The following is a 13,435-nucleotide window of genomic DNA, read 5'->3' as shown; positions in this document are numbered from 1 at the left end:
AGCCTTACCAAAACACGAACATCAACGTCAACCACTCTGCAATCTCCTTGCCGCTACTCTTCACAATAAACCCGTTCGAGTAACTCTGGTACTTCGGATTCCTCTCGTTACAGCATCTGTCGGCGTTTTGCATTGCATCGGCTGGGTTCAAAAATTCGGATTGCTGTCATGGCGTCACACGCGGACAGTGCGCACGACCTGCTGGATCTCGACATATCGACATTGCGGCAATTCGTCGAGCTGTTCCCCAACGAGGGACTATCAAAAGTCATCACAGGCTGGTTGAGCAGCGGTATATCAAGATACCCGCTTGTAGAAGAAGGCGACTCAAGAGAAGGACCTGACCTGAGCGAGGGTGGGGTAGCTCTTACTCAAGATGTTCCAGTCTCACAGGAGGACTGTCTGGTGTTGATGACTGAAGGAATTACCGAGGCGGGAAGATCGCCACTTGCACATTGCTTGCTCGGAGACTACTACCTGTCCTTGGAGGAGTACGAAAGCGCGGTCGAGAGCACAAGGAAAGGCTTGAAATATGCTGCTGCGGAGGCTAAGAAGACCGACTTATCACTTCAGAGAACTCGCGACGCTTTGAGTAGTACGCTTGCTACTGCTTTAGTTTATTACCAGGCCCCAAGAAATCATCTGGAAGCCAAGGGTATCTTCGAATCCATCTTGAAACGCAAGCCACAGTTTACCTCTGCTCTCATCGGCATCGGGTTGGTCCTAGAAGAAGAAGAGGAATATGAGCAAGCCTTCCAATTCCTTGAGAAGGCGCTAAAGCAAGATCCCTCAAATGGTCGCATAGGTGCAGAATCAGCTTGGTGTCAAGCACTTGCCGGCGACTACAAGACTGGTTTGGAAAGGCTCCAGGAGTACCTCGACTACCCGCAGCTCGATGCCTCTAAGCAACGTGGCCGCGAGCTCCACGCACAGACACTTTATAGAATAGGTGTATGTATATGGGAGCTCGATCCGTCCAAGCAAGCGAGGAAGGACCGCCAAGGAACGTATGCGAAGCTGCTCGCAGCGATCAAAGCAAACCCGAACTATGCGCCAGCATACACTCTGCTTGGCATCTTCTACGAAGATTACAATAAGGACCGCAGACGAGCACGGCAGTGCTTCCAAAAAGCCTTCGAGCTATCGCCCTCTGAGGTCGTCGCAGCTGAGCGCCTTGCTCGCCTTTTCGCCAATCAAGGCGAGTGGGACATTGTCGAGGTCGTGTCCCAGCGAGTGGTAGACTCCGGAAAAGCCCGTCAGACACCAGGATCGAAACGAAAAGGCGTCAGCTGGCCGTTCTCTGCACTCGGTGTCGTCCAGATGAACAAGCAAGAGTATCAGAAGAGTATTGTGTCCTTCTTATCTGCACTACGCATCAGTCCAGACGACTACTACTCCTACGTCGGTCTCGGAGAGAGCTACCACAACTCTGGTCGATATAACTCAGCATCACGCGCGTTCAACTATGCAGAAAACCCGACAGATGGCGTTATTTTGAAGAGGTCTGACCAAGAGGGGTGGTTCACCAAGTACATGCTCGCCAACGTCAACCGCGAGTTGAGTGAGTTCAACGAAGCTCTTGCAGGTTACGAAGCTGTACTAGCGTCTCGACCGAAAGAGTTTGGTGTCTCGATAGCACTTCTGCAGACTCTCGTAGAGAAGGGCTGGCATTGCATTGAAACCGGTTTCTTCGGCGAGGCTGCCGATAGCGCGACCCGCGGTATCGAAGTTGCGATGTCGATCACTGAGTACAAGCCGGATGCTTTCAACCTCTGGAAAGCTGTTGGCGATGCCTGCAGTTTGTTCACCTGGGTCCAAGATAAACTCAAGCAGTTTCCAGTGGAGCTGATCGAGAAGGTGCTGCGTAGCAAGTCGGATATGAACATCGATTTTGATGAACACAAGGATATCGATGGGCTCGGACAGGATACGCTGGCTGCACTTTCCGCAGATAAAGACGATACTCTCACCAAGGTGCTCAAAGCCTCAATACTTGCACAAAAACGAGCAGTTTCCAGTTGTGCACATGACATACACGCACAGGCTGTAGCGTGGTACAACCTAGGCTGGACAGAGTACAGAGCACATGTCTGCTTAGAGCAGGAAGGCATTGAGGGGTCGAAACTCACAACATACCTTCGAGCAGCCATGAAATGTTTCAAGCGTGCTATCGAACTAGAAGCCGGTAACTCGGAGTTCTGGAACTCGCTTGGTGTTATTACGACTACACTGAGCCCCAAGGTCGCTCAGCACGCCTTTGTTCGCTCCCTACATCTCAACGAACGAAGTGTGCACACCTGGACGAACCTAGGAGCGCTTTACTTGTTACAAAATGATCACGAACTTGCGCACACCGCCTTCTCAAGGGCGCAATCGCAAGACCCCGACTACTCATTAGCATGGGTCGGCGAAGGCATCGTCGCATTGCTCACCGGGGATTCCAACGAGGCGCTCTCTCACTTCACTCACGCATTCGAGCTTTCAGAGTCGTCACTGCTTTTGACTAAACGTCAGTACGCCGTCTCGGCTTTCGACTTCCTTGTGTCTTCGCCTTCGTCATCCAGCAACATCACGAACCTCATACAACCTCTGTTCGCGCTCCAACAGCTCAACATACAAGTACCTTACGACATCCCACATAAGCACCTAGCAGCCTTGTTCTTGGAGCGTATTGGTAACTATGACGCTGCTGTAGCAGCTATGCAAGCTGTGAACGAGACAGTAGAGCAAGAATATGAGAAGTCAGAGTCGCTGGCGTCCCTAGCTCGTGTTGCACAAGCCAAGACGGATCTGTCCCGCAACCTCCTCGCTACCGAATCCTACCATTCGGCCGCGGAAGAAGCTGAGACCGCACTTGATCTGCTGTCTGAATTGGACAGCGATGCCAAACAGTCAGCATTATCCGGTGACCAAATCTCGAAGACCAAGCTATCAGCTCGTCTCACAGCTGGTCTAGCACACTACTTTAGTGGCTCCTTCGACGCCGCGATACCGTATTTCCGAACATCGCTCGAGGCAACTGGGGCCAACCCAGACATCATCTGCATTCTCGCAGAAGTACTTTGGGCCAAGGGCGGAGAGAACGAGAAGCAAGTGGCTCGCGACCAGCTCTTTACCGCCATTGAGAAGCACGAAGGCCATGTTGGCTTGCTGACCCTCATTGGCGCCATGACAGTACTCGACGATGACTTGGAAACCATGGAAGCCATCAAAGACGATCTGGACCGACTGCGCACGAACAAGGAGCTCGGCGACGAACAGTTGGCACGCGTGGAGAAGGTTATCGAAGCCATCTCAGTCAGTCTAGGTGGTGAGGAGCAAGAGTTGGATGAGGCTCGTCGCAGTGTCATGCTTGCCCCCTGGAAACACACTGGTTGGACAGAGCTCGCCGACGCTGCTGAAGGTGATGCGTTCGCCAGCACGCTTGCAAAGGAAACTGCGATGCGCAACGCACCGCCGAATGGTACGCTTGGTGCTGTTGGGTTGTCAGGCGCGATGGGTGGTACCGGCGACGTGGGAGATGCTCAGAGGGCAGTTGTACTTGCGCCTTGGGTCGCCGACAGCTGGAGTGGCTTGGCTGAGTGTGTTCAAAGCGCTTGAACAGGAATAAGGCTACCTTACAGGCGTGTGATATGAACATCTCTACCCCACCATGTCGTTGATAAAAGTCATTAGAATTAGCGACAGCATTTTCAAATACAATGTAACATATATGCGTAACATTATTCCTATTAGTCGTAACGCCTACTTGGTGACTGAGCAACGACGGTCGCAAGGGGTGGACAAATACCCCGTCGCATTTACGAGGTTTGCTGCATACACACCATTATATCTGAGCAAGTAGGTAGTACGCAACACAATGTATACTTCTACTTGAATATTTCTGTAGAATGCGATGATACGTTCTAGCCACCCCTGCTGCGGGGGCTGTACAAGCCGACGTAGCAACACTCGTTTCTGGGGAAGTTACCATTCCCGTTGTTGCCCCCTAAAAACAAATCAACGCTGATAATATGGAAACCTGAAGCCCCAGAATCTCCGCTACCATCTTTCAAGCTCCCATCTCACTTCTGTCACAACTCCTTTGAGTGGCGGGAGTGTATGGCCGGTTGCCGGTTCAGCCACTTCCGCAACTACAACGTCAGAGAGCTCGAGTTCCAGTTCCTTCGCATCGCCATTGAGCTCTGGGGTGTTCTCACAAGGTTTCTTCTTGTCTCCTGTAACAGCTCTGCCCGTATCATTCTGCTCATCTGCCGAGACTTCCTTCGCTTGCCTGGTTACAGCACAGGCCATCCCTGGGGAGGATGTGTTGATTTCATGATAGCCGTAAGATGGACGACGAATCCGGAAGCCAGAGAAGACATAGCCACGTCTTTGCAACAAGCGGACAGCAACATCGCAAATGAACTCAGCCGGTAACTTCGCTTGCTCGCTGAGAAGCCAGGATGCGTTACCAGAGTCTGCGTAAAAGTCGAGAACAAGCTCCCGGGCCTGGCTTTGATTGGATGTGCCTTCGTATAGCTCTGTCGTTGCTGCAGCCGGAAGAATACGCGAGATGTTGACGCTCAGGGTGGGTTGGCAGGCGATCTCACTGAAGAATGCGTACATTCCGTCGATGATTTGGTTCTTGCATGTAATGTCTTGTAGTTTCTCCGCTAGGACGTATAGTCGACATAGCTTCAGCCACTGGCCAGTACCTCTTGTGACTAGCTGATGTGTGTAAACCAGGTTGAGGTATAGGCGAAAGGTATCCGGGTCATCGTCCGGTAGTGCCACCACATGCGCTTCAGTTCCTCGAAACTCCTGACTAGTGGCGCATTTGAAGAGTTCGGATCTGGAGGTGAAAAGCGTTTCATGGACGAAAAAGGTTGCTGCGTCCTGGCCTGTCCCCACACAAACTTTCAGTATCAGACTGTCAAAGCTGTGGTATGTCAGCAACGCGAGTCATCTCAAGACTTGCATACTTACGCTAGAATTTGACTATCGCAAGCGCGTATATCCATCGGTTTGGCATCTGCGTCACCAAGCTGCGTGCTCACTGATGATGCCGGTGACGAGGATCGGGTCGGTGGTTCACTAAATTCAAACCTGAATGCTGACATGATGACCGAACAAAAGCTGCTGTGTGCTTCTGTCTGCTTTACTTTGGCATCGCATCTTCTCGAGCATTATAAAAGCTGTTGTTGAAGGATCATAGGAAACGAACAGCGCTTCGCCAGGATCAGGATCGTCTCAGTTACGTATCGACAATGCGCGCGCGTATCAACACCACGAATGCTTATTTGGAAAACAAGACTTCGTTGCAGAAACAAAACAGAGTTGTGTGGAAAGCCTGGAAACGTGACCGAAATGTGCCTGGTAGCGGTTAGGCAGGGGTGAGGCGTAGCAATCTGAACCACTTGAAGCCACTGCAGCGCATGTACATGCCATTGTAATAAAACTTCGAGTGCAGCATCTGCAAACGTATTTGACGATTGTGTGATAGAGCTATTCCATTTCTGGTCATCTATAATAAGCAAAAGTGATATGCAGAAGACACACAAACCTTGGCCCCAAAGATGGCATCAAGCTACTACACAGGCGCAGTATTGATAGCAGACACACTCCGATGATAACTGGTCATGGTCTTACTTGTACTATTCGGTACTTGGTGGTCCTATTTCTTCTCCTCTTCCTTAGCCGGCGCCTCTCTCTTCTCCAGTATTTTGTCGACGATACCAAAGTCCACCGCCTCTTGAGCGTCCATAAAGTAGTCGCGCTCCATGTACTTCTCAATCTCCTCCAATGTCCTCTTCTTCGTAACGTGCGACTGGTATATCTTGTTCAGCTTGTCCCGTATCCTGAGAATCTCTTTGGCATGGTCCGCGATATCGCTTGCCTTGCCACGGTATCCGCCGCTCGGCTGGTGTATCATGACTCGCGCATGTGGTAATATGTATCGCTGGCCCTCGGCTCCGCCTGCAAGCAGCAGTGATCCCATGGAGGCTGCGATGCCCATGCATATTGTGCTGACCGGGCAGCGGATGTAGTTCATGGTATCGTAGATGGCAAGACCGGCGCTCACGCTGCCACCAGGCGAGTTGATGTACATGGATATGGGTTTCTCGGGGTTGTCGGCTTCGAGGAAGAGGAGCTGGGCGACAGCGTTGGCGGACATGTAGTCGTCAACCTCGCCGTTCAGGCAGATGATGCGCTCCTGCAGGAGACGCGAGAAGATGTCGGAAGTTTTCCAGCCTCCACCCTATAAAGTCAGCTAGCTCTTGAATAGTAACGCTGCTGAACTCACAGTAGTCTCCGTCACGTAGGGTATCGGCAGTGAGATGGCGCGCGGTGTCCGTTGGTCCTGCTGCTGTGGACTCCATTGCGGTTGGAAGCCGAATTGGCTTGATATCGACCGCGTGCCATATCTGGTGAAGCTTTGTAGTGTTGATGGCCTTGTAGCCCGCCGTAATAGAGAAGCCATGATGGTGATGTCGGGGTAGCTCCTGCCTCCCCGCGTGAACCCAGCTCCGGCGCGCCAAGCCGGGGGTCCGATGCGATCGTTTGGCTCTTCCTGCGCAACACCCTCAACCCGCACGAACCACGCAGTCGCTCCCTGTCCCGCCTGATGCCAGGCAGATGGATCTGTCGCCCGACGTCATGCTTGAGCCCCACTAGACTCCAGGCGTGGGCTCAATGCCGCCAATCCTCCGCTCATATTCCCGGTCATCTCTTGAAAGGCAGTGACCTTGGTCCTACGCGCGAAGATGCCCACCAAACGTTCCGCCTCCGCAAAGACGAGACAGCCAAAGAACTTCCACTTTCGCCATTGCTCGACCCGGTAGCCTTAGAAGAAAGGTCTCGCTATGAACAGACGAAAGAGCGACCGAACTTTGCTGCATTGACACCTTTCCAGAAGAAACTATGGGAAAATCCATTCGGTATGCACAATGCTGTCCCTTGATGGCAATGCAAAACTAATCTTTCAGCCCATGCGTTGGCATCGCCAGTCCGCCAATGTCGCGCAACAATGATCTCCCTTCCCAGCGCTTTCCTGACCTCTCTCCACGCACGCCCGCACCCAACGACTAAAGACCCGTGGCTCCTGCCTGTCTCTCTCACGACTGACAAGAAGCACCTCGGACCCCCACACCGTTTCCTTGGGACTCGTCGGGTTACTGTACAACTGGGCAAGAAGAAAGCCTGGGAAAAAGCTCTAAACTCACGCATGGCCGAAAAGTTTGGCGGGCTGGGCTTGAAGAAGATGGTTTGGAGGGAGGACATGCCAGACTTCATATTGGACATAATGCGCAAGACAGCAGCGAGTAAGCTCAGCTGGAACTTTGGTTTCAGAGGTCGATTGATACCAGTTGCGAGTCCCCGGACTGAAGACATTGAGAGCGTCGAAGACGTGTCTTCTGTCCTCATATTCCGATCGCTTCATAACCGTGGGGATGATATGCAAAAGATGGCAGATCTGAACATGGCTGAGCTGGAAAAGTGGTCAGCCTACTTTACCAAGAGCTTTGAGGCGAAGCTGGATCCACATGCTACCCCAGAAGTCACTCACTCTTCACCACACTGGTATACTGGTCCTGTCATCGCATGTCTGCAACCCCGCCTGATGTTCCCGGAGCTCGAGTTTCATACAACCACTTGGCGAGGCAGAAAGGTTGCGGTCTACAGTTTGACGGATCTACTTGGAGAAGACAAAGCGCAAGAACTGATAAAAGGCAGCAAGTATGCTGATGAGAAATGTGTCGTGATGAAGAGAGCAAGGCACAATGTGCCGGTTGAGATACTGCTCATGCAACTCCAAGCATACATAGCCCAACCAGGTCCTTGAGTTACCTCAAGCGCACTTTAGCTTTTGAATCAAAAACTAGACTTCCTCTTTGAGCCTTCTCAACCTGTCTTGGCCACTACTGTGATCACCTTTCCAAAGACTACCAAATCTGAGAGACCTCTGATCCACCTCAGGTGCTACCAGCCTCACGCCACTACTTGCTGACACCCTCACGCAATCTCCTCTCCCAGTCTGCCTTTCTCATACCGAACATGTGCTCATCCTTCATCTCACCATTCTTGTAAACATTGTCCCTCAGCACACCTTCGAGGATGTACCCATTCTTTTCAAAGCACCGCATACTCGCCCCGTTGCCAGAGAACACCCCAGCGTAGAGTTTGGTCAATCGTTGGCCATTGTTCTCGTAACTTTCAAAACTCCATGTTGTGAAGGCTTCTAGTGCCTCCGTGATATAACCTTTTCCCCAATACGTCTTTCCAACCCAGAAACCCACTTCTGCTGCATGTGCGTACACATCCGAGCCTAGCTTCAACCCAATACCTCCTATTGCGAGTTCTGGCGCTGATCTCTCACAGATGACGAAATGGTGTTGATATGGGAGTGCGAGGTTCATGGTGATCCATGTCTCGGCGTTAGACTGTGTATATGGACTTGGGAAAGTTCCTCGCATATACTTGGCGATGAGAGGGTCGTTGGCGTGCAGGGAAGTCGAAGGGGCATCTTCGAGACACATCGGACGGATCATTAGACGCTTGGTAGTCACTATGGATGATGGAACTGATGTGCCCGTCTGTGCTGGTGTTGTTTGTTCCGCCATTTTGGAGATGGATACACCGACGAGATGTGCGAATACGGAAGAAAAGAACAGAGATGGGCCAGTAGAGAGAGTCCGATGTTTGTGTACTTTTAGTGCTTGATTGCTTCACGGCCGTTGACTCATAGATGCCTTTTTAGTGACCATGATAAGGCCAGTCAGCACGAAGCAAACGCACCTTCCCTGCTGGGATATCGACCGGTGGCCTGATCTAGCGACACTCGCCCATTTGATGAGTCCAGAACGATGCAAGCGTATCGCCGTATTCAAAGGACGCGCAAAGACTTGACGACTGTGAAGTATATCCTTGAACACGATGTTTGGGACTGACCAGGTGACATGTGAGAGGACGAGGCGTGACGTCGTGCATGTGGGCGGGCACTAGCGCAGCGCGCTAAAACGCGTCTGTCGCGTGGGCGGTCCAGCACTCCCAGTTCCTACGACGCTTGCCAACAGCGCCGTAATGTCGTCCCTCGGAGCAAAGTAAGCCGATCCAATTGAAGATATGTCGCATGTCTAACATAGTCCAGAAAGGTTGTCAGAACCTATTCGCGACACACGAAGCGCCAACTCTACGATGAAGAACCGCCTACCAAACGAAGACGCGTCGAGACCACGATCGATAGTACCGAAACGACGACCTTGATCCCGTCGGATAATGCTCCTACGATTGTCATTTCATCTCTCGAATGCGAGCGTGAAAGCTCCACCGACCCTCCGTCCAGCCCCAAAGACTCGCCCGCAGTCTTCTCAGACGAACCGCCTCGGTCTAGTCCACCATCGTCGCCAGCACCGCGCAGCTCCCCTCCACCCGTTCAAAAACGGCGACCAGTCTTCTCGATATTCAAGAAGCAACTCAAGCCGAGCACGCCCGCCAAAGAACCCCTTACAGAACGGAGTCACAATGCGCAAAGCCCACCGAAGCCAACACCAAAAAAGAAGCAGATGGTACAGATGCAGTTAGACCTGGCTTCAGAGACGCGCAAAACATGCAAGATATGTGGAATGCAGTACATACCGTCGAATGCCGAAGACGCCGTGCTACACAAGAAATTTCATGCGATGAACCTTGGGGGTGTCGACTTCACCAAGCCAGTCGTGGAGCGCTTTAGGAAGAACCAGATATGGAGTGGTGATGGGAGCTTCATCGCTGTGGTTGGACGCAAGGATACATTGGCGATGCGCAACCGGGCGAGTGATGTTTTGAAGGTTGTGAACACAGAGCTTGCTGCTGTTCCCATATCAGACGACGAGCTTTGGGGACAGACGAGTCGGACAGCCCAGGCAGACGAAACAGAACGGACTACGCCTGTACCGAAACCACGGCCGTCGGCGAAGAACCCAGCCAACGTGGCACTCGTTGATCGATTCAAGATATATCTATACATTCGAGGGAATAAGTGTGTAGGAGCATGTTTGGCAGAGCGAATCTGGGAAGCCTATAAGGTGTTGGACCCCACCGGTTCGCCCGACAAGGAGCACGGAGATGCTGTCGCGCCCCATAGCTCTTCTATCTCTATCAGCACCGTTTCAGATCCGGTGGCCTTGGGCATATCACGGATATGGACGTCGAATCAACATAGAAAGAAAGGCATCGCGACTAGGCTGCTGGATATCGCACGATCCGACTTCATCTATGGGCTGCACATTGAGAAAGCTCGAGTTGCTTTCAGCCAACCGACAGAGAGTGGAGGGAACTTGGCGCGCAAGTGGTTTGACTGCCAGGCAGGGTGGCATGTGTATGTCGATTAGCGTACCGTGGAGATAGACCCTTACATAGATAGCCGCGGTAGGCCGCTGCAAGATGCCCACGCGTTTACTAAACAGTGTAAGGAAGTGTTGAAATCCTGTAGCAGACAGCGAATATTGAAACGGGAGCTCTAGAACACACAGGGCCACAGAATTCGTTGGCGAAATTGTGCCTTGTGGATAGCAGAGGTTCATTGGGCCGTCATGGTGTACGAGGTACGATGGTGGGGGCTGTTCGCTGTCCCGCGCCGGATCGCCAGCACCTGCATATCGGCGATGATCACGTCGCAGAGCCGACTATCAGCAACAGCATTTCTTGCGCGGCACGATCTCACCGCTTCTCTCGCGCCCCTTCCATGTACATAGAATAATGCATTGTTTTTAGCACCCACCATGTCGTCCGGAAACCCCTTCCGCCTTTCTCAAGCTCCCCGTCAGCCCGCGCCCGTCCCGCAGACTTCCTTCATCAACACGGATAGCAGTGTGCTTGGAGCGCGCAGGGAGGACAGCGACCATGGTATTCCCTCGCCTTGCCTTTCTGCGTCTGCTGGCATTCAAGGAGTAATTGTCTTACAGTGCTCGAAGATGCCGCCCCGCCGTCGACTGGCAAGACCAAGAAGTCTGTCCGCATTCTCTCGCCCACTACTACGATTCCACCGCCCATCTTTGACGACTCAGATGCGACCTTGAACGAGCTCATGGCCCGGCGATCGAGCCAAGGTCGGCCTGCGAGCCCACCGCCTCCCGTAACACCCGCCGGCTTTGTCAACAACTCTGTCACCGCGGGTGAAGCCAATGCCCAAGTTGTCGGGAAAGACGCCATGGCAATAGCGGACGCGTCCCCAAACCCGAGATCAACCTTCGGCGAGTCGCTGGCGATGCAATCGCCGGGTAACGTACCAGCGAATCCATTCTCGAGAACACTGGCCTCGTTAGAACCCCAAGACAAGGAGAGTGAGGAGGAGCGGACGAACACGGGAAGACCGATGCTAGGCAACAGTAGAGCTTCCTTGGATGTAGAGAGCTTTAAGAATCTACTCCTGACCGGAAAGGCTACTCCGCGACCATCCGGTCCGCCGCAGCAGTCTACGAGCGCATCACAACCGGTCGCAGGCGCGCAATTCGAGACCAGTAGTAGCACCGACACGTCCTCGGTCTCACGGCAATCGCTATTCGAGCCCATACAAGAATCCCACGCTGATTCACCACGTACATCGGTCGATATGGCCGACTCGGATGAGGACGAGAGCATGGGGCTAGTCTCCGAGGTGAAGAAGGGCAAGAAGAAGCCCCCGCCTGCCCCCAAGCATCGACACGGAAAGCTCGTTACGCAGAGACGGCCACAGACAGTGTCCTTCGAGAGCTTTGCAGCGACAGAGCCAACACCACCGCCGCCTATTAGACGAACAGACAGTTCGGATACAAACAAGCCGCTCCCTCCAACTCCCGTTGCTGCGCCGCAGTCATCCCATATCAGCACGCAAGATACCACCTCGCTACAATCCCAACCAACCCCACCAGCACAAGATCATCCTTCACCGCCTTCAGAAGGTACAATTAGACAAAAGAAAGCACCTCCGCCCGTGCCATTGGCCCGTAGGCAGAGTCAGCTCAAAACGACGACGACAACAGGCAACAGATCGCGGAGCAGTTCAAACCTTACGATGTCATCTCAGCACTCGGTTGACCCCATACAAAGCCCAGTTCCAAGTAACGTCGACCCCTTTGGAGCAAAGTCACCACCACGTCCTCCACCTTCACGACACGGCGCACGACTCGCGAACCTAGGCAACTCAAGCGCGAACTCTTCCAGCACCGAACTGCCACAACGTTCAAGTTCGGGTCGAACGCCGAGATCTGTGCCAGAACCCCCTTCATCCCGCCGGAGCACTTTAGAGTCCCAACCTTCGTCGCCAGCGCCGAGTGTGCACCGCGCCTCATCTATATCGTCCAATCGCAATACCCAGCGAAACGTATCTGGAGAGAGCATAGGAAGCAATATACCGCCACCTCCGCCTCCACCAAGACGTCGATCGAATCGCTCCAGCCTTGATCAGCAAAGGCCTCAAGTTTCCTCTTCGTCTCCCACAGAAAGCCGACGGACGAGCACAGAATACCGCCGTACAAGTACAGAGCACAGACGGACGAGCGTAGCCAGCGAGAGCTCATTGAGAAGGGAGTACGCGCCTGCAGACGAGAAAGGTGGGAACGAATATGCTTTATACTCGCCAATGGAAGAGAGCGAGAAGAAGCTAGGTCTCGATGAAAACATGGCTGGTGGGAAGGAGGGCGAGGGAAGGAGCGACTCAAGTAACATCCTCGACGATATGGAAAAGTTCCAACGCGAGATCGACGAGTTGAGGACGAAGTATAAACATACGGGATAGTACTTCGTTTGAGTGGTCATCCAGTGGGAGGAACGAGCGATATATATTAGCATGATGCATTCTCTAATTGGGGGATTCTTACTATCATTAGAAGATATCGCAGCCCATATTTATGCTTGTTCACTGTTTTCGCTCTCCCCGCCCTTGATATGTCTTTCTGCTGATAATCATGTGCACTCCATCAGAACCGTACCTGGTCTCATCATGCCTTCATTCTAGCCAGCATTGACGATCCGTCCTCGGTAGGATATTCATCACTGCCCTTCTCTGTGCCTGAAATCAACAACAAGGGGCACTCTGATAGGCAAACAGGGCTTCATTGACGCTCGAGCAACAAGGTACCAACTCAGTCATCCGTGGTAGCTCGAGGAGTGGAAGCCAAGCGCGGTGTGAGAGCCACTTCACAAGGCACAGTCATCAAAGCAAGCATGGTACGGAAGCAAGAGTAATGACGATGTCAGTATTTTTATTAGACTCGTGGAAGGCTATGAACATGCAATACCATGGGGCAGCTTTTCGACGAAGGATGACACCCCATGTCGATGATAAGCCGCCAATACATTAATACCAAATCATGAATGGGGGTATCTGGGTCTTGAGAGAATGATCAAGACAATAAGAGAGAGCCCCATGGATACCAAGCCTTGCACTAACGGCTTCGACTGAGAACGCGACGTGTAGCGCGATACCCCTGCTCAA

General features: G+C 52.6%; 7 protein-coding genes across 7 annotated transcripts; 4 read left to right on the top strand and 3 right to left on the bottom strand.

Annotated features, from left to right (window-relative positions):
• Nucleotides 1-168: 168 nt before the first annotated feature.
• On the top strand, nt 169-3,600 carry J4E86_003166 (uncharacterized protein; the record flags this gene model as incomplete). Its single annotated transcript, XM_051443722.1, has 1 exon — nt 169-3,600. The coding sequence occupies one exon, from the start codon at nt 169-171 to the stop codon at nt 3,598-3,600; it is 3,432 nt and encodes a 1,143-aa protein (XP_051305217.1).
• Nucleotides 3,601-4,041: 441 nt separating this feature from the next.
• Nucleotides 4,042-5,003, bottom strand: J4E86_003165 (uncharacterized protein; the record flags this gene model as incomplete). Its single annotated transcript, XM_051443721.1, has 2 exons — nt 4,042-4,834; nt 4,969-5,003. The coding sequence occupies 2 exons, from the start codon at nt 5,001-5,003 to the stop codon at nt 4,042-4,044; spliced, it is 828 nt and encodes a 275-aa protein (XP_051305216.1).
• A 653-nt stretch (nt 5,004-5,656) lies between these two features.
• On the bottom strand, nt 5,657-6,463 carry J4E86_003164 (uncharacterized protein; the record flags this gene model as incomplete). Its single annotated transcript, XM_051443720.1, has 2 exons — nt 5,657-6,241; nt 6,287-6,463. The coding sequence occupies 2 exons, from the start codon at nt 6,461-6,463 to the stop codon at nt 5,657-5,659; spliced, it is 762 nt and encodes a 253-aa protein (XP_051305215.1).
• Nucleotides 6,464-7,009: 546 nt separating this feature from the next.
• J4E86_003163 (uncharacterized protein) lies at nt 7,010-7,825 on the top strand (the record flags this gene model as incomplete). The annotated part of the gene is made up of 1 exon (XM_051443719.1): nt 7,010-7,825. The coding sequence occupies one exon, from the start codon at nt 7,010-7,012 to the stop codon at nt 7,823-7,825; it is 816 nt and encodes a 271-aa protein (XP_051305214.1).
• A 154-nt stretch (nt 7,826-7,979) lies between these two features.
• On the bottom strand, nt 7,980-8,603 carry J4E86_003162 (uncharacterized protein; the record flags this gene model as incomplete). The annotated part of the gene is made up of 1 exon (XM_051443718.1): nt 7,980-8,603. The coding sequence occupies one exon, from the start codon at nt 8,601-8,603 to the stop codon at nt 7,980-7,982; it is 624 nt and encodes a 207-aa protein (XP_051305213.1).
• Nucleotides 8,604-9,063: 460 nt separating this feature from the next.
• J4E86_003161 (uncharacterized protein) lies at nt 9,064-10,352 on the top strand (the record flags this gene model as incomplete). Its single annotated transcript, XM_051443717.1, has 2 exons — nt 9,064-9,083; nt 9,131-10,352. 2 exons carry the CDS (start codon nt 9,064-9,066, stop codon nt 10,350-10,352), a joined length of 1,242 nt encoding a protein of 413 aa, XP_051305212.1.
• Nucleotides 10,353-10,742: 390 nt separating this feature from the next.
• J4E86_003160 (uncharacterized protein) lies at nt 10,743-12,736 on the top strand (the record flags this gene model as incomplete). The annotated part of the gene is made up of 3 exons (XM_051443716.1): nt 10,743-10,866; nt 10,926-11,900; nt 12,462-12,736. The coding sequence occupies 3 exons, from the start codon at nt 10,743-10,745 to the stop codon at nt 12,734-12,736; spliced, it is 1,374 nt and encodes a 457-aa protein (XP_051305211.1).
• Between the last annotated feature and the right edge of the window lie 699 nt (nt 12,737-13,435).

Source organism: Alternaria arbusti, assembly GCF_024043155.1.
Source record: "Alternaria arbusti strain BMP 1465 chromosome Unknown scaffold_3, whole genome shotgun sequence".
Classification (NCBI taxonomy): Eukaryota; Fungi; Ascomycota; class Dothideomycetes; order Pleosporales; family Pleosporaceae; genus Alternaria; species Alternaria arbusti.
The sequence above is the reverse complement of the archived record's forward strand: the minus strand, read 5'-3'. Positions and strand labels throughout refer to the sequence as shown.